The 21,249-nt window shown below is 46.2% G+C and overlaps 1 protein-coding gene across 7 annotated transcripts in view; it reads left to right on the forward strand.

The window, feature by feature from the left end:
- The window catches only part of DGCR2 (DiGeorge syndrome critical region gene 2), a 64,405-nt gene extending 43,863 nt beyond the window's left edge, over positions 1–20,542 (forward strand). For all 7 annotated transcript variants that reach the window (XM_063144294.1, XM_063144295.1, XM_063144296.1 and 4 more), the window contains 6 exons: positions 1,248–1,324; positions 4,673–4,849; positions 7,522–7,725; positions 10,114–10,266; positions 12,482–12,718; positions 13,961–20,542. In XM_063144294.1, the coding sequence (XP_063000364.1) occupies positions 1,248–1,324; positions 4,673–4,849; positions 7,522–7,725; positions 10,114–10,266; positions 12,482–12,718; positions 13,961–14,202 (1,090 nt within the window). In that variant the 3' untranslated portion in view covers positions 14,203–20,542. The remainder of the gene's footprint in view (positions 1–1,247; positions 1,325–4,672; positions 4,850–7,521; positions 7,726–10,113; positions 10,267–12,481; positions 12,719–13,960) is intronic.
- The last annotated feature ends 707 nt before the right edge of the window (positions 20,543–21,249 follow it).

The raw sequence follows: 21,249 nt of genomic DNA on the forward strand, positions 1-21,249 counted from the left end.
TGGTGCACACAGGCTTACTGCCTCGAATACTGCAGATAGCACACAACCATCAGGGCTAGTAGCCGTTGATTAGGGTGACCCTATGAAAAGGAGGACGGGGCTCCTGTATCTTTAACAATAATGTAGAAAAGGGAATTGCAGCAGGTGTCAATTGAAGTGGGTGAAATTCCCTCTTCATCACAACAGTTAAAGCTACACTATTTATTTATTTATTTATTTATTACATTTCTATACCGCCCAATAGCCGGAGCTCTCTGGGCGGTTCACTAGCTATAGTAGAGTGGCCAGATACAAAAGAGGGCAGGGCTTCTGCAGCTTTAACTGTGTTGATGAAGAGAGAATTTCACCCTCTTCAATTGACCCCTGCTGAAATTCCCTTTTCTACATTACAGTTAAAGATACAGGAGGCCTGTCCTCCTGTTCATATGGTCACCCTACCGTTGATAGCCTAACCATGATCATAATAACACAAACTGAAGAATAAGAGGCCTGCAAATCAGCGCTCAGTTTGATTACCGGATATAGTTTCCCTACATCCTGTTTCTCTCTCCCCCCCCCCCCCCCAGTACACCTTTTCCATCTGCAACTTTGGCAATGCTTCTTCTTTTTTTGTCATGCCCCAGCCTCTTTGAATTGTATTGCGTCAGAGGCCTTTGCCCTCTGTTTCCCCATGGACGCCTCTGGCTCGCACAGGCGACTGTGTAATCGTTGACTCCGGCAGTCTTGGGGTTCACGAGCTTTGTGCACCAGCGATTTGACGTGTGGCGTTCGCCTGCCTCTTCCCTCTGGGATCCTTTCCCTTCAGCTTTGTGTTCTCGACAAAGCGAGCCCTGCTGCGTGTGTGTTTTTAAATCCCACAGGTTGATGGCAGGGCTAATCTTCCCCAAGGTAACGCTCCAGCCTCCCCTCCCCTGGATTATGGGCTGTCTCAATAACATGGATTGGCTGCACACTGCACGCCCTGACTCTTCTTTTGAGATTAAAACGGGACCGGAAGAGTTTCATAGCAACAGGAGCATGGCTCTTGCGTTCCTTTGCATTCTTCATGTTAATGGTGACTGGTTTTCATCCTTTCAAAATAAGCTTGTTTTTAAGAAGAGATTTCGTTACGACGCTTATAAGAGTGACAATTAAAACACTGTTTGAGGTTTTTCCACCTTATTGGTAACTGTTTGCTTTTTTGTTTTACATTGTGTTTTCCCTCTGGAGTTTTACAAGAAGTCTTTTTCAAAATCTCCCATTTGTAGGTTCTGGGTTGGATATCAGTATGTCATCACCAACCGAAATAATTCTCTAGAAGGCCACTGGGAAGTTGCTTATAAAGGTAAGATACTAAAATGATACCTATCAACCTGCCTGGTCACTGAGGGCCTGCTCCTGGTGGTTCCACATAGACCTATGGTCCGATTGGAGTCCGCCAGGTGCAGAGCCTTCTTTAAGGTGGCCCCCTATCTATGGCATTCCCTGCCTATGGAGGCTAGGAAGGTGCCAACTTTGTATTCCTTCCGGCGCCTCCTGAAAACATTGTTCCAGGCAACCTTCCCTTAATGACCAGCCGTGGTTTTATTTGCACTTTTGTTTGTTTTAAAAATGTACTTCTAATGTGTTTTTAGTCTGTTTCTATTCTTTTATTCTATTTGTCCACCGCTCCAAAATTCTTGAATGGGGAGTGGTTCATAAATATTGTAAATAAATAATAAAATAAAATAAATAAAATAAAATGTGGGTTGAGTTTTCAGGCCATTTCACTATGAATGGAAACCAGCTAACACGTGTGTTCCGGAAGGTGCCCTTTGCACGCATGCAATGGAATACCGCGTACAAATTGAATGACATCTGGGATGCATTTCCAAACCAGCAGGTTGTGAGCTGATAATCCTGATGCCTTGCTCAGCTGACTACACACAAACTTACCTTCCCATCCCATTCTCCCAGCTGGCATTGTTTCCCTTTTTATCCTTCTTTATCTTGATCTTCTGAAAACAAATACTAGATTTTTCTATAATTCCCCAGGGGCCAAAAATTGTAAGAAGGACATGCCGTTAATTTTTCGAAGTCTCTTTTGTTCCTAATAATTCTGTATCACAGGATATACCTGCTCTTCGAAACTTTCAGATGTCTGTTCTAATTTTGGTTACAACTCATCTCTTTCATTTCTACTGTTAGGGAAAGTGGGCGAGGGCGGGGTGGCAGGAAGTAGCTGTGGTCTATAAGGATAATCTCAACCTGACCAGACTTCCTGTCCGTGAATTGAATCACATGTTTTTGGTGGTTAACATGTCAACACAGTCATAGAAAATCTAACCACTATTCAGCATTTTGTTTAACTCTGGTACAAGACTGGACATCAGGAAAAACGTCCTGACTGTTAGAGCAGTATGACAATGGAACCAATGACCTAGGGAGGTTGTGGGCTCTCCCACACTAGAGACATTCAAGAGGCAGCTGGACAGCCATCTGTCAGGGATGCTTGAAGGTGGAATCCTGCATTGAGCAGGGGGTTGGACTCAATGACCTTTTAGGCCCCTTCCAACTCTACTATTCTATGATTCTGTGTGTTCTGTAAGCTGAGATTTTTGGGTTCACTCAGATTCTCTAAATACCACCTTGAAGCTCCACTTGCCTCATTTCCTAAGTTTGCAGTATTTTTAAATTTACCTTGGAAGGGGAAAGTGCACTTAAAAAAAAAGCGCTCACTGAAATGTGCACAGTCCTTCCCATTGAGTAAAGTTTATATCTAACCTCTATATAGTTGTTGTGAAAGAGATCAGACATAACTGTTAGAGTTGTTGTTATAAATAGACCAGCATAACTGATACAGTTGTTTTGAAACTAAGGGATTATGTACATATGTAAACCAATTGGCACAATTGTACTTGTGAGCATTTCTATTATAAATCTGGCAACTAATTGGACCAGTGCTATTTTGTACATCTCTTGCATTGGGGTTGTGAATGGGATATGTTCCCATGATATGTGAGCATAAATGAAAATTATATATATCACCGGGGTTGCAGACGTTTTCTTCAAAAACTAACAACTTTACTGCCATCTGTTGGTAGAGCTGCTGAAAGAGAGGAACATTTTGTATGAAAGAAAACACTCATTTGTTATAACACGACAAATCAAAGTCAGGGGTTTTGATATGTGGGCTTAACATATCCATATATATGCTTCCATATGGATTACCTTTTTGGAGGGGCGACAAGGGCGATAGACTTTAGATCTATAAAGTAAATCTTGAAGGTTTAGAACATAAGAAGAGCCCTGCTGGATCAGACGGAGGCTTGGAAAGGGGGTTGGAGAAATTCCTGGACGAGAAGGCTATCAACGGCTACTAGCCCTGATGGCTAAGAGCAACCTCCAGCATCAGAGCCAGTGAGCCTATGTGCACCAGTTGCTAGGGAACATGGGTGGGAGGGTGCCATTGCACCATGTCCTGCTATAATAATAATACCGTATTTCTTCGATTGTAAGACGCCATCGAATCTAAGGCGCACACTAATTTCAGTGCCACCAACAGGGAAAAAAAGCTTTGATTCGAAGAAAAAATAAATTTCTCCAATCAGCCAGCAAAGCAATTTTACGGTACATACACGCAGCGGAGAGGGAGAGGAACAGGGAGCGAGCGAGACACAGACACACGCGCGCGCACCCACACACACACGCATAGAGGCAGGTTACATGAATGGGAAGCAGGAACCAATCGTCCCCTGTCTGGGAACGGACAGCCACACATGCATTCAAAAGCTGGTCTGCACCATTCACATGGACGGGAGGGGGTGGGCGGGTGGGTGAGCCCAACCAGCGCTGCTCAGGTGTTTCTTCCGCTTCCCATCTCCTTAACAGAGGCGAGGCCGAGCTCTTTGGAAGCTCGCTGGCCTGCCGGAGCTGGGGTCCCTCCCGGCCGGCTCCCGGCGGCAACGTTTGAGATGCTCCGAGACGTTGCCCCTCTCCCCCCCCCGCTTCTCTCTCCACTCCCTTCTCTCTCGCTCGCTTTTCACCCCCTACCCTCTTTCCCCGCCTGTCCCGCTGCAGACTCGACAAATGTAATTACCGTATTTCTTCGATTCTAAGGCGCCATTGAATCTAAGGCGCACCCAATTTTTAGAGCTGTTACTTTAGGGAAAAAAGTGTGTCTTAGAATCGAAGAAATACGGTAATAATAATAATAACAACAATAATATATTTATTTATTTCTTACCCGCCTCTCCCTTTGGATTGAGGCGGGGAACAACATTAGAACAGAAATCAATACATCCTTAAAAATCATGATTTAACATTGATCTGGATAGGCCTGCCGGAAAAGGCTAGTCTTTAAAGCTGCCTTAAAATCACACAGAGAGTTAATTTTACGAATCTCCTCCGGCAGGCCGTTCCACAAACTGGGGGCGACAGAAGAAAAGGTCCTCTGGGAAACTGATGTCAGCCTAGTTTTAGCTGACTGAAGTAAGTTCACCCCAGAGGACCTGAGTGTGCGGGGCCTGGCCGACGGCTGGTTGGCCACTGTGTGAACAGAATGCTGGAGTAGATGGACCCTTGGTCTGATCCAACACGGCTCTTCTTATGTTCTTACTGTGCATGGCATCAACAGCTTTCGCTTTTAGGCAGAATTTTGTCTACTGAGCCTGTGTGTATATAACCGCTGCGGTGATACGTTTTGTCGTTCCAGGTTCATCAGAAGTCTTTCTGCCCCCTAATCCCACGTTTAGTACATCTGTGTCTGATAACGAAAACATCCTTTGCGCCCAGTTCCAGTGTTCCCACTTCCCGACCCTTCGCCACCGCGGTTTTCACAGCTGGTATGCTGAAAACTGCTATGAGAAATCTCCCTTCCTTTGCAAAAGAAGTGAGTTGCCTCGTCTGGATTGTATGTCCGGTGCACATGGACTCTAAACATATAGGAACAGAGCAAGCAAAAATAATATATATGGCCGTCTTGTGTATATACATCATGTCGAAAGAGCGTTTGCTTACATTATAGTTGGGGAAGGCAGGCTGAGGCCACCTAGTGAAGATGCTGGGTGTGTTCTCATGTAATGGTAGGCCAGAATTCTGGGGAATCTTGGCTTATTATTCACAAGCAGTGTCCTGGTGCATGATGCTCAATTCTCCTGCGTTACGCTCTCCTCCAGTGGGAGAGCGTAACGCAGCAGTTCTCAACCTGTGGGTCGCGACCCCTTTGGGGGTCGAACGACCCTTTCACAGGGGTCGCCTAAGACCATCGGAAAACACATATTTCCGATGGCCATTTATTTGTAATTAGAAATAAATATTTCACAATATATAATTACATATTGTTTTTGTGATTAATCACTATGCTTTAATTATGTTCAATTTGTAACCATGAAAATACATCCTGCGTATCAGATATTGACATTACGATTCATAACAGTAGCAAAATTACAGTTAAGAAGTAGCAACGGAAATAATGTTATGGTTGGGGGTCACCACAACATGAGGAACTGTATTAAAGGGTCGCGGCATTAGGAAGGTTGAGAACCACTGGCGTAACGTAATAAAGAACTAACCAGGAGGTGAAAGCTGTGTCCAGACTGAGATTCCTGGCTTGTTGCTCTCAAACAAGCTGGTCATCAGAAGCCGGTTTCAGACGCTGGCTTCAGATTCTGGCTTGGGAGGGTGAATCTCACAAGACAGAGCACATCTGAAGATGCTCGAAAAAATTGCTTTATTCTTAAAAAGGGGCTTTCTTAAAAAGTGTGTGTGTGTGTGTGTGTGTGTGTGTGAGAGAGAGAGAGAGAGAGAGAGAGAGAGAGAGAGAGAGAGAGAGGGGCGATTCATCTTCACCAAGCAGGGCATTCCACTATGAAAATGGTATATAACATGCAGGAGCCACACTAGTGTTCTATAGCGGTATTGAAGGGCACTGCACTATCTATTCTACTGCTTTATAGTGGTACTGAAGTGCACTGACAACTGTTGGGGCCCATGACACATCTACACGAAGCAGGATATAGCACTATGAAAGCAGTATATGTTATGTCAATGGGCCCCAACAGTTGTCAGTGCATTTCAATATCACTATAAAGCAGTAGTGTGGCTCCTGCCTTTTATATACCTCTTTCATAGTGGAATAGCCTGCTTGGTGTAGATGAGCCCAGAGAGAGAGAGATTGATTGATTGATTAGCCTCTCCAGCTTTGTGGGATGTGTACTGCCTGGACTTTAAGATAATCTTCAGAGGCCCGCCTCTGGGTACTTCCGCCAAATGAGGTGAGGCAGGGCCTTTTCCATGGTGGCACCCTGTTTGCTGAATGCTTTCCCCAGAGAGGCTTGCTTGGCACCTACATTGTGTTTTTTTCAGCACCAGGTGAAGACCTTTTAAAAATTATTTTTCCAGGCTTTTTAGTTCTTCGGTTTTGGTTTTCAAATGTGTGTTGCGTTTTTCAACCCTTTCCTGCTGCTGGTTTTTACTCTTAGTTTTCTATTCTGTTTTAAACTTCTAGAAGTTTTATGTTCCATTTTATCCTGTTGGATTTCAGGGGTTTAATTTTTGTGGAGCGCTCAGAGAGCTTTGGTTATTGGGTGGTATAGAAATTTAATTAATCAATTAATTAAACAAACTTCCACCACTGCTGTCATTATGAGACCCGTGGCAAGCCCAGGGGAAATACCCCCAACCCCCCAAAGGTCTCTTCCCCAGTGCACATTTGTTGACTAATGATAATTACTGTCAAGACTGCTTAGCATGCTGCTCAATCTCACTTGCTCAGCATGCACAGCTCCACAATTCAAGAAGGACGTAGACAAGCTGGAGCGTGTTCAGAGGAGGGCAACCAGGATGATCAGGGGTCTGGAAACAAAGCCCTATGAAGAGAGACTGAAAGAACTGGGCATGTTTAGCCTGGAGAAGAGAAGATTGAGGGGAGACATGAGAGCACTCTTCAAATACTTAAAAGGTTGTCATACAAAGGAGGGCCAGGATCTCTTCTTGATCCTCCCAGAGTGCAGGACACGGAATAATGCAAAAACATATGTATCATCTGAAACCAAAGAAATTATGCTTCTTGCTTAGAAAAATTATTTCTAACTATGTTAAAAAAAAAAACCCAAAACAAATTCAACAACATATTAATATTGCTTAATCATTCCAGAGTGCAGGACACAGAATAATGGGCTCAAGTTACAGGAAGCCAGATTCCGGCTGGACATCAGGAAAAGTTTCCTGACTGTTAGAGCAGTACGACAATGGAACCAGTGACCTAGGGAGGTTGTGGGCTCTCCCACACTAGAGGCCTTCATGAGGCAGCTGGACAGCCATCTGTCAGGGATGCTTTAGGGTGGATTCCTGCATTGAGCAGGGGGTTGGACTCGATGGCCTTGTAGGCCCCTTCCAACTCTACTATTCTATGATTCTAAGAGCTGTTCACACCTGGAGCATTTCCTTCTTGCAGGAGCGAATGGGGGGAGCCACTGGATCACAGCCCTAGTTTTTGAAGATCTACCTTGTTGGTCTTTAACAAGGGAAGATGGGAACCCTCAACCTTTCCTTCTGTTTCAGGCCAAACCTGCGTGGATATTAAAGACAATATCGTCGACGAAGGCTACTATTTCACCCCAAAAGGAGATGACCCCTGTTTGAGTTGCACGTGCCACAATGGTGAGCCGGAGATGTGTGTGGCGGCCTTGTGTGAGCGGCCTCAGGGCTGTCAGCATTTTCAGAAAGATCCCAAGGAGTGCTGCAAATTCACTTGTGTAGATCCTGGTAAGAGTTTTCTTTGTGAACACAAGAAATTAACTAGACCTCCCTCCTTCCGCTTCCTCCTGATTCTGGGTTTCAAGTAAATCTGTTTTTCATTCAGCAGCCAATAGCCCTTCAGACGTTATTGGACTCCAAACTCCAGTTAATTCTAGCCAGCATGGGCAATGATTGGGGAGGATTTGATAATGTCTGGAGGGCCAGAGGTTGCCCTCCCCTGTTTTACCAGTTTTTTGAGAAGCGTCTCTCACTATGGAATTTCAATTCCTAATAAATATTCCTAATACAAAACTTGAATGATGTAACAGTCTCGATCTAGCAACTCGGAGTTGTGCCCACATGCTCCACCCTCCCCTTCCTTTCCCTTCTCTCACATGCCGTAATTCAAAATTTCTGGGGGTTGTTGAACCACAGTTTCCTGGTGCATCCCAATGGATAAACCGTGGTTTAACCTTCGTCTGATAAACCATGGTTTCTGATCTTGGTTTAATTGTCGTTACGTGCAAACCCAGCGTAATGGGTTATTTGTGGGTTGCTTTGCCAGGCTGCAGAGGCAGGGGGCAAAAGTGGTAAAAACACACACACACACACACCTTTTGTGTGCCAGTACTGCAATGCCACAATATTGCATACTGGGAGGGAACAGGCGAAGGAGAAAGGAAACAACCCAGGGACTGAGAAAACAAACAATGATTGGTTCTGTCAACTGCCAGGCAAACCGTTTCGGGCCGATCCGGACCTCCCCCGCGCCGCTCCGGAACCAGGCTTAGGAGGTCCGGATCGGCCTGCTCTCCTTCAGATCCAGGGATCTGTAACGAAGCAAAGCACACTCCTAGTTCACACAACACGCTAAGCCATAATGTTTAGCTCAAATCACTTAACCATCCTGGCTTTAGTGTGTTGTCTGAACAGCGCTACAGCGGTAGAGCCAAGGGCTCTGTCACTCTTGAGTGAACCGTGGTTGTGTTTTTTCCCCTATAAATGTTAAAAAACTTGTATAAGTGGAAATGAGTGGCTGATGTGCTCAGGAGCTAGACCAGGGATGTGGAGCATTTTTACCATGTATATTCAGATGCAAATAACCTTCAGCCATTACAAGAGAGTGCCATGAGAAAGAGACAACTCCCCACTCTTCAGTGTGGGAGCAACAGTGTCAGTAGGGAATTGTTTCTTTCTGTAATGCATGATAGCGTCTTTACTTCAGGTGCTCAACAAAATAACCAGGAGATGGTGCTGTTCACATTCGCTCGATATTGAGAGGATGACTTGGCTTATAGAAATCTCTTTACCTGGAAATCAGAGGCCATATTTCCTCCTTCACTCCTCTCTCCAGCAGGATCATAGAATAGAAGAGTTAGAAGGGGCCTAAAAGGCCATCAAGTCCCCAACAACCTGGGGAAATCCCTCTTATTTAAAAAATTTGCTCACATGAATACAGTTTGAGAGTGGCGTCTCTCCTTTTTGGAACAATTAAGGAGACTGCCACACTAGGGGCATTCAAAAGGCAGCTGGACAAGCCCTCTGTTAGGGATGCTTTAAGGTGGATTCCTGCACTGAGCAGGGGGTTGGACTTAATGGCCTTATAGGCCCCTTCCAACTCTACTATTCTGTGATTCTATGACTGTAGGTTTTGCTGAGGCAGTGAAAGGTAGAGATTCCAACCTGGGTTGTCCCAGTCTGAAGCTGCACCACCCTGGGTTCCTGTTTGCCACTGTATTCTCTGAAAGATCACCACCTCTGTATATGCCTACTTGTCATGTTTCCAAGTTCCTCGTGCATGCACACATTCTGGCCAACTGACACCGGACACCCAATTCAGTGAGACTTCTTTATTGGAAATCTCAAGGCAAAAGCTTAATGGTTACACATTTCAGAAATCATAGAGCTACAGTAGCTACAGGCTCCCAAGAAATCCCAGAACAGTCAAAAGCTAACCACCACTACCATGGTGAGCAGTGCGACAATGGAACCAGTGACCTGGGGAGGTTGTGGGCTCTCCCACACTAGAGGCCTTCAAGAGGCAGCTGGACAATCATCTGTCAGGGATGCTTTAGGGTGGATTCCTGCATTGAGCAGGGTTTTTTGGACTCGATGGCCTTTTAGGCCCCTTCCAACTCTACTATTCTATGATTCTACGATCAACGTGGTTTCCCCATTGTCATCTCTGAACACAAGGGAAGTCAATCCATACATGGGTTCCAAACCTGGGCAAGGAAGGGGAACGATTCCTGACCCTTCTTGGAACGTTAAGATCCTCTTTGCTAGACTACTCAAAAGGCCTGGTTTGCAGAATGTAATATGTGGGTATTCCCCCCACCCCATGGCTTTAGAAGAGGGGAAACCCTGAAGGGTTACGTCCACTGTAACCGAACCCACTTTGGTTTCCCATCACAGACGGCAACAGTTTATTTGACTCCATGGCAAGCGGCATGCGTCTCATTGTCAGCTGCATCTCCTCCTTCCTTATCTTGTCCCTGCTGCTCTTCATGGTCCACCGGCTGCGGCAGAGGCGCAGGGAGCGCATTGAGTCCTTGATTGGCGCAAACCGTAAGTAGCCTGGCGTCGTAGGCCCAGGGGCTCAGAACCTCCGAATTTAGGTTCCCGAAATGGCCACATGCCCTCCATTTTAGCTGGGACACAAGTTTAAACACCGCTTTGCAGTGAGAACCATCAAAGCGGTCATCATCATCGTAATTTAACCATAAAAATGTAACCGTAAAGTAAAAAGACAGTTATTATTTTTTTGAGAATAAGCCTATGCACCTATATAACTAGCCCTCCCCCATCATTTGGTGGTTTTGTGCAGTCCCCTCCGCCCCCCCCGGGTTCTAAAAAGTTTTAATAAATATTGGCCTTTGGACCTCAACAACAACAACAACAACAACAACAACAACAATAATAATAATAATTCTCCTCCTCCTTTCCAATTGTCGTTGTCTCCTCCTCCTCCTCCTCCTTTCCAGTTGTCGTCGTCGTCGTCATCTTCTTCTTCTTCTTCTTCTTCTTCTTCTTCTTCTTCTTCTTCTTCTTCTTCTTCTTCTTCTTCTTCTCCTCCTCCTCCTCCTCCTCCTCCTCCTCCTCTCCAGTTGTCGTTGTCGTCGTCGTCGTCTTCTTCGTCTTCTTCTTCTCCTCCTCCTCCTCCTCCTTTCCAATTGTTGTTGTCTTCTTCTTCTTCTTCTTCTTCTTCTTCTTCTTCTTCTTCTTCTTCTTCTTCTTCTTCTTCTTCTTCTTCTTCTTCTTCTCACCGCCCCATAGCTGAAGCTCTCTGGGCGGTTCACATAAGATAAAAACACTTAAAAAGAACATACAAAGATTACAAACCACAAAAACAATTAAAATACACATACATTTAAAACCACTGTAACCACTTTAAAAATGATGAGCCAAAAAACAGACCCATGCTCATTACATATTGCTAAATGCCTGGGAGAAGGGAAAAGTCTTGACCTGGTGCTGAAAAGATGACAATGTCGGCGCTGGGCAGGCCTCATCAGGGAGATTGTTCCACAGTTAGGGGGCCACCACAGAGAAGGCCCCTCTCTCTTGTCGCCACCCTCCGAGCTTCCCTCGGAGTAGGCACACGGAGGAGGACCTTAGATGTTGAACGTAGTGTTCGGGTAGGTCCATGTTGGGAAAGGCGTTCCGAAAGGTATTGTGGTTCCAAGCTGTGTAAGGCTTGGGGGAGTGCCTCTCCCTATATATCCCTGCCCAGAACTTGAGATCTTTTGGAGGAGCCCTTCTCTGCATCCCACCACCAACGCAAGACATACACTGTGGTGGGAAATGGCAGAGGGCTTTCTCTGTTGTGGCACCCTCCTGGCAGGCCTGACTGGTGCCAGCGCTGTCCAGATTTCAGCGCCAAGTTAAAATTGTTTCTATTGCTTTTAAATTCTATACTGGTTTTAGCTTGATTAAAGGTTCAATTGGTCTTTAGCTGTGTATATTTATTGTTTTATACTGTTTGTGTGGTTTTATCTGTACGCTGCCCTGAGATCCTAGTGATATTATTATTATTTATTACATTTTTATACCACCCAACAGCTGAAGGGTGGAATAGTAATACTAATATAAAAATAAAATAATAATAATAATTTTCTTTTCTATACTGCCCAATAGCCGAAGCTCTCTGGGCGGTTTACAACCATTCATAAAATAATAAAATGCAACATAAAAATGCAGCATAAATATTTACATATACAAAACAAACCGTTTTAATTTTAAAACCAATTTAGACAGCTAAAAACAGTGACAAAGGACTAGACCTGTTTAGATGACTGGCATAAAATAGGCCCCTAAATGCCATTAGATGTCTGGGAGTAGAAGGCAGTCTTTACCTGGCGCCGAGAAGGTTACAGTGTTGGCATCAGGCGGGCTGGGGTGGGAACCTCGTTCCACAGTCGGGGGGCCACCCGTGAGAAGGCCCTTGAGCTTGTTGCCATCTTCCGAGCCTCATAGTTATTTCCTTAGTTATCTAAGCTAAAATATGCTGGTATTCCTGGCAATTTTGGCCCTGCCCCTTTTTCCTTTCCAGCTCCGCCCACTATTGGTCCCGGGAGCTTCCCCAAAACAGAATCCCGCCCTTGGCCTGAGAAAGGTTCTCCCACCTCTGCTGTAGCCTCATTCAGAAGTCTGCCCCTCCCCACCCCTCAGTTCGCATTGCGTTCTTTGCAGAATGACCTGTCCTCTCCTAGAGAAGGCCTTGCCACAATTCACACACCTTGGCTTTTGTGTTTGTCTCTCTGTGTGCCGTTTCCTTCCGCAGTGCACCACTTCAACCTGGGCCGCAGGATGCCCGGCTTTGATTATGGCCCAGACGGCTTTGGAACTGGACTCACTCCGCTGCATCTTTCCGACGACGGGGAAGGCGGAGCGTTTCACTTCCACGACCCTCCTCCGCCCTACACAGCTTACAAATATCCAGATATTCAGCATCCGGATGACCCACCTCCACCTTACGAGGCTTCCATCAACCCAGACAGCATCCTTTGCTCCCCTCCAGGTAAATCCCCGCTGTCCTGCGCAATGCCATCTTTCTGAGATTTTGCCGCTGTATCCAGTCCTGCGGCAGCTAATTCTTTACAAGAAAACGAAAGTCGAGAAGCGGTAACATCCCATTGAGGGAACGTCATCTAACGAGCAACTAAAATCATGAAAATACTTTCCTGGAATTTTGCGGGTTGGTTAAATAAGATAGTGAATCCATCAACTATCCCAATTGTATGCCTGCAAGAAACCTGGCGCCTTGTCCCAAATGAAACTGATTTACAAGGGTACATTTCATATGTAGTGCTGGCAATAAAGGCAGAAAAGATGAGACGGTCTAAAGGGCGACTAGTCGTCTTAAATTCAGTTGAGTTAGGAGCAACAGTTGACGTGTTAAAGCTTCGAGAGTGTTCTTATATAGTAGTTCTGTTCTTAATATGGACGAAGGGGAAGCGTTTGTTTTGTGTAATATACCAAAAGGTGTGTTTCACTCTGCAGAAGAGGGCTTGCTTTCCTTGGGGAAAGTCCCAGGTTCTCTCGCCAGCATCTCCAGGTGGGACTGGCAGAGACCCCTGCCTAAAACCCAAGACAGCTGCTGTTGGTGTAGGTCCAGGTTGGGAAACCTATGGTCCTCCAGTCCCATACAACTGCCATCATCCTACGTTGGCTGGGTCTCATGGGAGTTGGAATTGAACATCTCGATGTGTGAAGGTCCCTCGGCCCTTGCGAAGACAATTCTGAGCTAGGTTGACCGGGGCCTGGCGGGATGTAAAGCGGAAGGACCCCTGACATTGTGTTTCTCAAACAGGACACAGGTATCTTGCCTTCTACCTGAGATGCTGTGCGAGTGAACCTTGAACTGTCAAAGCAGCATTTGAACTTAGGAAAGGAAAGGAACCTCTCGTGCAAGCACTGAGTCATTGCTGACTCTTGGAGGGACGCCAGCTTTTGCTGCTGATTTCTTGGCAGGCCTTATAGCGGGGTGGTTTGCCGTTGCCTTCCCCGGCCGTTATTACCTTCCCCCCAGCTAACTGGGTACTCATTTTACCGACCTCGGGAGGATGAAAGGCTGAGTCGACCCGAGCCGGCTGCCTGAAACCAGCTTCCGCTGGGATCGAACTCAGGCTGTGCGGAGAGTTTCGGCTGCAGAAACTGCTGCTTTACCGCTCTGCACCTTTTAAGTCCTACGTAAATAATTGGTGGCGATGATATGCAAGTAGCCTCCGGCTTCTGATTCTTCCTCGCCTTTCGTTTCTAGATGGAATCCGTTCTCAGACAGGACAGGACAACCCGCTGTCACTAGGAAACGGGGACGGATCTCCGCCGCTCACAGAGGAGTCTCTTCCGCCTTCCGTCGGCCCTTCCCCGGTGGAGCTGGAAGACTCGGCCGACAGTAGCACCTTCCTCGTACCTCCCGGGACGCCCTTAAGCGAATGCACGCCGGCAGAGACCCTCCCAGGCAGCCGCCACAGTCACAGTTCTCTGAACACCATTGTATAAAAGGAAAACAATTAAAAGGGAGCACAAACAAACAAGAACCCTTACTGCCGGTCAGAAATAAAAAATTTTGAGCAACTGTTTGCACAGCAGAGGTACGGACGGACACGGATCCATGGATTGAACTTCAGAAATAAGCTCTAGTTCTCCTTCTTTTTTTTTGAACACTACTTTTATGTTCTAGCTTAGAATTGTGCCTCTTGGCTATTGCTGTCATTTCCATTCTGGTCGGGTCACCCTCTTTAAAAAAAAAAAAGGAATCGTGAGAGCTGCACTTTTTCTACTGGCTGTGGAAAAGGAGCAGAGGACGTTCGCTTTTTTTAAAACACACACACAAAACGTTTGTTTTTAAAGAGGAAGAAGTGCGTGGATAGCTTTTTTGTTTTTTGGTCCTCACCCCCTTGTAAGTCTCAGAAAAGAAAATCATGAGATGTACATTGGATGGAGACGTTCCTTGGATGTTGGTGCTCCACAGTTGGGAAAGGCAGATACTGAACAGAAGGGTATAGAGTGGCCCGAGATACTCAGTGCCCCAGGCTCTAATTCTTACTCCTCAAGCACAGAAAATTAGACTTTGGTGCTGCTCTGTGTTCCTTTGAACAGAAGACAGAACTCTGGCAGATAGAAACGTGAGCCAAAGAAAGAGAGAGAGACACACACACAAACACACACCGAGGCACAGGTTTTGATCTTCACACCGCTTCCATCACTGCCTTGAAAGGGGCGGCGAGGGTGAAGGGGTTGGTTGAACGCTTGGCTCTTCCCTAGAAGCAGGTGTGAAGATCCAAATGTAGGCTAGCAAGGAACAACCTGTTTGCTTAGCTGCGGAACCGCAAGTCTTTTCCTGCGGCTGTTAAACTCAGCGATCCACAAACAAGAAAATGGCTTCTAAGAGGCATGGTGCGGTGTTCGGTTCTGGGAAAGAGATGGTGTGGAGTAACTTCACAACTTGAAGGGGTGGCGGGGCGGAGAAATCAGTTAGTGGGTCCTGGTGAATCAGGACTCGTCCCCCTTTAACACTTTAATTCTGGTTTTCATTTCAAGTAGTTAGATTGACACTGTTTACTTTATGCCATGGGGTTCATTGAAGCCTTAAGTTATAATTTTAAATTTAGACAATGCGGAAAATAATATTGGCCTGGGTATCACAACAGTGAGTATTCTTAATAGTCCCTGTTGCCGTCATGACTTGGGAACTGACTTAAAGGCGGTTTCCTTTTTTTTTTCTCTGCCCACCTCTGCCTTGGGCCCTGACATTGGCAAAGTTGTCGCTGGTTCTGTTTATCGTTACCTGACTTGGGATAGGAATTGGTGGAGCTAGGAGCGCTCAGAAGTCAGGTGAGCTCCCCCCCCACCAAGTGATCTCGAAAAGAGCGTGTAAATAATTCAGAATGGAGCTCACCCAACGTCAGCCGTTTTCCCAGTTGGAGACCTTAGCCAGGTTGAGTTGGAGGAGGTTTCATTCCAGGTGTTCCTGTTGCCTTATGAAAGGCCAAAAGCCTAGAGGGACGGGAAAGGAACACAGGGGGTGATGGTGAGGCGCTGCTGGTTAACCAAGGTGGTTCAATACCTATCTTCTCTGGGTGCCTTCCCGTTTCAGCTGACTTTTCCCTGCCACTTTTCATTTGGAATCTTCCCGTCGACACTTTTGGCGGAGGTTTGGCTCCTGGTCAGAGTTCCGCAGAAAGGGCGGTATCCAACTGCGTCATTCCGCTAGCGGTAATGACGTTGCGCTGCTGGAAACTTAAGTTCCGAACTGCGCGCAAGAGGCGAGTCCAGCGGAAGTTCCATTAGCGCCAGCGCAGTTGTGCTGCCGAGTGCGCATTCCGCCTGGGCAACCGCTTGCGCAAGCGCAACGCACAACCGCTCGCACGGCGGAAAGTTTCGCCAGAGCTCCGCCGGTGCTGTTTGAGTTTGCGGAACGACACCGTTGGATACTGCCCATGGATTTGCAATTTTTCCACCGCATGGGCTGCGTTTAAAGAAACGGCTGTAGCTCAGTGGCAGAGCACTTGCTTTGCATGCACAAGATCCTGGGTTTAAGCCCTAGCATCTCCAGGTGGGGCTGGGAGAGAGCCGTGTCCGAAACCGTAGAGAGACGCTGCTAGTCAGGACTGGCTATGCTGAGGTCCAGGGTCTGGCAGCTCCATATGTTCATCTGTCTGGTGATAATCACTTGCAAACAATCATAAACCCACCGGAGACAATGTTACGGTGCAGCAATCATGCGAATGTCCAAGCATGTTAGGGAACCTCTGTTGGGAAATCCTCATCTTGGGAGAGATTGCAGACCTCGCCCGTTGCCTGACATAGGGCGGAATCACACGATTGCTTTTCTCTCGCAGCACAGTGGCTGCTCTTTGAAGTTGCCCCGTGGGGAGGACTGTGTGGACTTGTAAAAGGGCTCCACGTGGAACGAGCAGCCGTGGAATGGAGAACCCTCCCCCTCTTTTCCCCTCCGTGCTGTTTTCACACGAAGTCCGCAGTGAGACAGATGCAGGTCCGCGTAAATCTCTCTCCCCTGGACGGTTGCAGAAACTGCCGCGGGGCCGTGGAAGAAAGCCCGTCTCGTGGATTCTCTCAATCTCAGTCTCCTCTCCACCTCCCGACGCTACCCCAGCCTGTTCTGAACCGTCAGTCAGGAGAGCAATCCTTCCTCCAGAGGACATGGCAGCATCTTCTGCCTTGACAGTTGAGAGTCCTGGTATGGACGGACAGCTGTGGCCAGAGATGCGCGTTGAGCTTAGATACCGAGCGTTTCTGAAGTACGAAAAATAAAAGCGGGTTTATGTGCGTTTTTAGCACACTCATAAGTTTTATACATTGTATGTACTGACTTTTTTCTTTCGTTTTATATGTGCGTGCGTGTGTGTGAGAGTGTGTGTGTGAGGTGCTGATCATACCTACATCCACTGTAGCTTGTGATCGCAAGCAAAGCGCAGCAGCAGCATGAGATGGGGCGCCGGTGCCCATGCTACGGAGTCCGCCCTTGGATCCATTTGCGCATGTCCGAGTGTGGAAGCGTAAGGAAGATGCACAGCCAGCTATGCCGTACGGTCTTAAATAGCAAAACTTTCATGTGTCGGGTTTCATTTCCTTTCTCCGAAGTTAAGAGTCGGATGTTCACTTACGTCGTGGTTTTCCTAAATGCAATAACGAGAGCTTTTTTTAAAATTACTTCTTACGGAAGTGGAGCGTTGTTCATGTTGACCAGCCGTTTGGACAGATCGTCCTAGGCGGCCATTCCTACAGACTTCATTGCGTGCATGTGCCGCTACGGCTGGGTGGCTGAGAAGCTCGCGCCACTCTTCAAGCGCTACTGAGCAGGCTTCTTCAACGCCGTTTTTCCGAGAGCCGACATTTATATTTATCCATTAAGGTCATCGATGAATTTTATCTTGTGACACCTCTTGGGGTGACGGTGTTTCCAGGTGGACTGCCAAAGTCCATCATTACAGTTGCATGGACAAGGGGCAGAACCAAACCCTGATGCTAATCGATTCCACTTGCATTGATGTATCTGTTTTTGCACTGCTGTTGATAGGGAAGCACTCGCCTGCAAGCCCTCCAATCAGTCGTGTAGTCCTCTGCTTATTTTTAGTCCTGTTCTGCATCTTTCTTTTCCGTAGAATGGATTCAGCAGTCAAGGTTCTACATACTTTTTCGTGGGTCTCCAATTTGGGCTCTTTTGTCTTTAACGGCATCTATCCACACGCAAACCTCTCTTGTAGTAAACCTTGGAGTAAATCTTTGCAGTTGACTTTATCACTCCTGAGACTACAAGGATCAACTACAGGAAGTGATCGTGTCTGAGTGCAGTTTACTTTGATGATGGGGGACCAATTATATTCACTTGTGGGGCGGGGACTTATTTTTATGGCGTCCTTTTGCTTGTTCCTTTAATGGCGATACGCCGCCTGTTCATTTCAAGACATTCACGTTTTAGCCAACCGCGTAGAAATTGCTTTAGTTTGAATAGTTCCATGTGGTGGCTGTGACATTTACAACTGACAGGGATCTGCTGGAAAGGGAATCCATTGCCAGGAAGAAGGACATGATGGTGAAGATCATAGAATCATAGAATAGCAGAGTTGGAAGGGGCCTACAAGGCCATCAAGTCCAACCCCCTGCTCAATGCAGGAATCCACCCTAAAGCATCCCTGACATGCTTGTCCAGCTGCCTCTTGAAGGCCTCTAGTGTGGGAGAGATGGTTGTTCCTTCACAGTATATAGGTGAAAACGTAGGTTTTAAAACCCATGCTCATCACATATTTCTATAGAGGGATGTTGGGCCTTCTGATTAGATACTCTAAGCATGATCCAGCCAAAACAAAGCACTCTTCCCTTCCGTTCGAGTGTGAGAGTAAACGACATATTTAAACCTCCCCTGTTGAAATAAGTGTAATGTAAAAACACTTAATGTGTTTTTTCCCTACCAGGGGTCCAACTCCCATCATCCACAAATGTGTGACATGTACCACCTCCCTATGACTTTGGAGGCTTTCTAACAACAGCAGCAACAGTCTGTTCAGGTAATGTCACTGCCCTCTGTTTGCCTTATGCCCCTGGCTGTGGCAAGAGCACCTGGAACCTTTATAGGTCTGAACAGAGTAAGCAGGGTTGAGGGATACGGCGTTGTGGCGAAGTTATCTCTCAGATGATGCCACAGGCTTCACTAAATCCTCAAAACGGGAGTTATTTCTTCGTAGGTTAAAAGGCAGCATTTGCAGATGGAAAATAAAGATAACATACAGATTATCTACTCAGGAGCAAACCACACTAACTATCACCCTGGGGTCTTTTGCGAAGTGAAACAATTCTGTGTGGGACAAGAACAGGCTTAGATGGAGTCCACCCCCCTCTCTTTTTCTCTTTTCTCTTCGTTCTCTCTCTTCCCCCCCCCCCCCCCCCCCGGCACATTTGGGGTGCCAAGATTGGAAAAAGCGTAATGAAAAATCATGGACTGTGTTTCTCTTCCTCCCATCTTTCAGTGCTACATTATAGAATGTTTCCCCTTTTTTTCCTCCAAGGCAAACTTCCAACAATTTATAGGCATTTTACCAAAATCCCATCCAATGTCTTGATTGTAGTCCTGTCTGTCTGTCTGTCTGTCTTCCTTTCTTCATCAATCTGAAGTGTTATTAGAAAACAAGCAAGATTGGGTTAAGGATTCCATGTGTAAAACCTCCACCCCCAAATATTACTTCAAACACAACATTTTTGGCAGTTCATGCATTCAGTTGCGAACCAGTAAGTAACTATTGATAAATATTTCACTCAGTCCTACAACTTCACAGCTGAACCAGCGCTTGGGACTGAGGGTGGGTGAGCAGCTGAAACCAAAGCCCCCAAATGCAACGTTAATTTGATACGAACGGTTCTTTGCCATGAGTTCCCGCGTATTAAATTAAAGCATGTTTTGACCGTTGCGTGTATTAAAATGGCACTTCCCTTGTATGAACTGCACTCAGCGAGCTGTATTTTGCTTTCTAGCGTTTTGCTGTTGATTTTCTATGGGAAGATATTTTTGTGCTTTTTAAAAAAATGTTTTAATTGCACCTAAGCCAGATTCGTTTTATTTTCGTTTCGAGACAGAAGCTCTTATTCTGTACGGGCTCCTGGATCTTGTTCCTAAATGCATGTATTAGAAGTATGCTCCATTTCATTCCAGTTCTTGTTTTTTTCCTCTCTCCAACTGGATGTTGTGTCCAAATGGGTGAGTGGGTAAGATTCCTTTACACGCCCCCCTCCCAATTTGGAGAACCAGGACTGCAAGATGCCAACGCACTTGCGGGTTGCACATTCTTCCTCGATTCATTTCAGCAGCACTGGCAAGGGGCGGCGAGGGCGAGGGCTTCTCCACGGCACTTATTGGGCTGGGTGAGCTTGACCGACTTGAAGCAACCCCAGCTGTCTCCAGAAGCGAAGATGATCAGGGAGCCAACGTGTTCTGAGATGGATTGCGTTGCCAGTTCCATCCCTCCCCCTTCCTGAAGTTGATTTTTTTTTTTGTAGCAATGAACAGCTTGTTCAGACATTTTGGGGAAGCTCTTTTGTTTATGGGAAGACCCCAAGGGCTGTAGCTCAATGGTAGAGCGCACGCTGTACATGTCAAAGACCCAAGGCTCACTCCCTGGGCTTCTCCAGATAGGACTCTGAAACTGGAGCCCTGTAGACAATACTCAATTAGATGGACCAATCGTTTGACTTGATATAAGGCAGCTTCCTATAATCAAATCTTTGATGACCATGCTTTTGCCTTGTAGGCTGAATGTATGCCTGGGAGGTGTGCTCTGTGTGTGTGTGTGTGTGTGTGTGTGTGTGTGTGTGTGTGTGTGAGTGAGTGAGAGAGAGAGAGAGAGAGAGAGAGAGAGAGAGAACAAATGAGATACTGCTTTTTACCTTCTTTCAGAAAACACTTTCAGCCAAGGCTGTGTCTGCAAACCCCCCCTCCTGTGTCGTTGATTTGTGACCGAATTTAACTTGTGTCGGTGTGTGTAAAAAGATTTTGATATTCCATGAAATAATATGTAGAAATGAAATTTGGTACTGGAACAGGTACTGGAATAACTTGAGACCTGTCACCTTTTACGTTTTAATGTTTTTATCTTTCTTTTTTCCTTTCCTTTCCTTTCCCTTTTTTTTTTTTTAGGAGATGGAGGAGAAGGTGGGATGGGATGTCACTAATTCTTTTTATTTTTCTCGAGATGCTGTGAGACGCGTTACATCCAAATGCCAAATAAACCGTGTTCTGTAAAGAGGAAGCGTTTGCGGTGTCTGCGTGGTTTTGTTTTTAAGGTGTGGATGAGGAACCTGTGGTCTTTTAGAGAACGTTGTGTTTTAGTTCCCATCAGTCCCGGGCAGTAGGGATGATAGGAGGTGGAGTTTGTCACCATCTGGAAGGCTAAAGGTTCTCCATCCTCTATTATAAAACAAGTGGTGGCGCTCCTAAACTTTGAAACTGGTTTTTTCATCTGATTCTCAAAGAGAACACGGAGAAGCTGGTGGGAGCCAAAACGGGGAAAGATTTGTTTGAGAGGTTATTGGGGT

Source organism: Elgaria multicarinata, chromosome 18 (genome assembly GCF_023053635.1).
Source record: "Elgaria multicarinata webbii isolate HBS135686 ecotype San Diego chromosome 18, rElgMul1.1.pri, whole genome shotgun sequence".
NCBI classification, from domain to species: domain Eukaryota; kingdom Metazoa; phylum Chordata; class Lepidosauria; order Squamata; family Anguidae; genus Elgaria; species Elgaria multicarinata.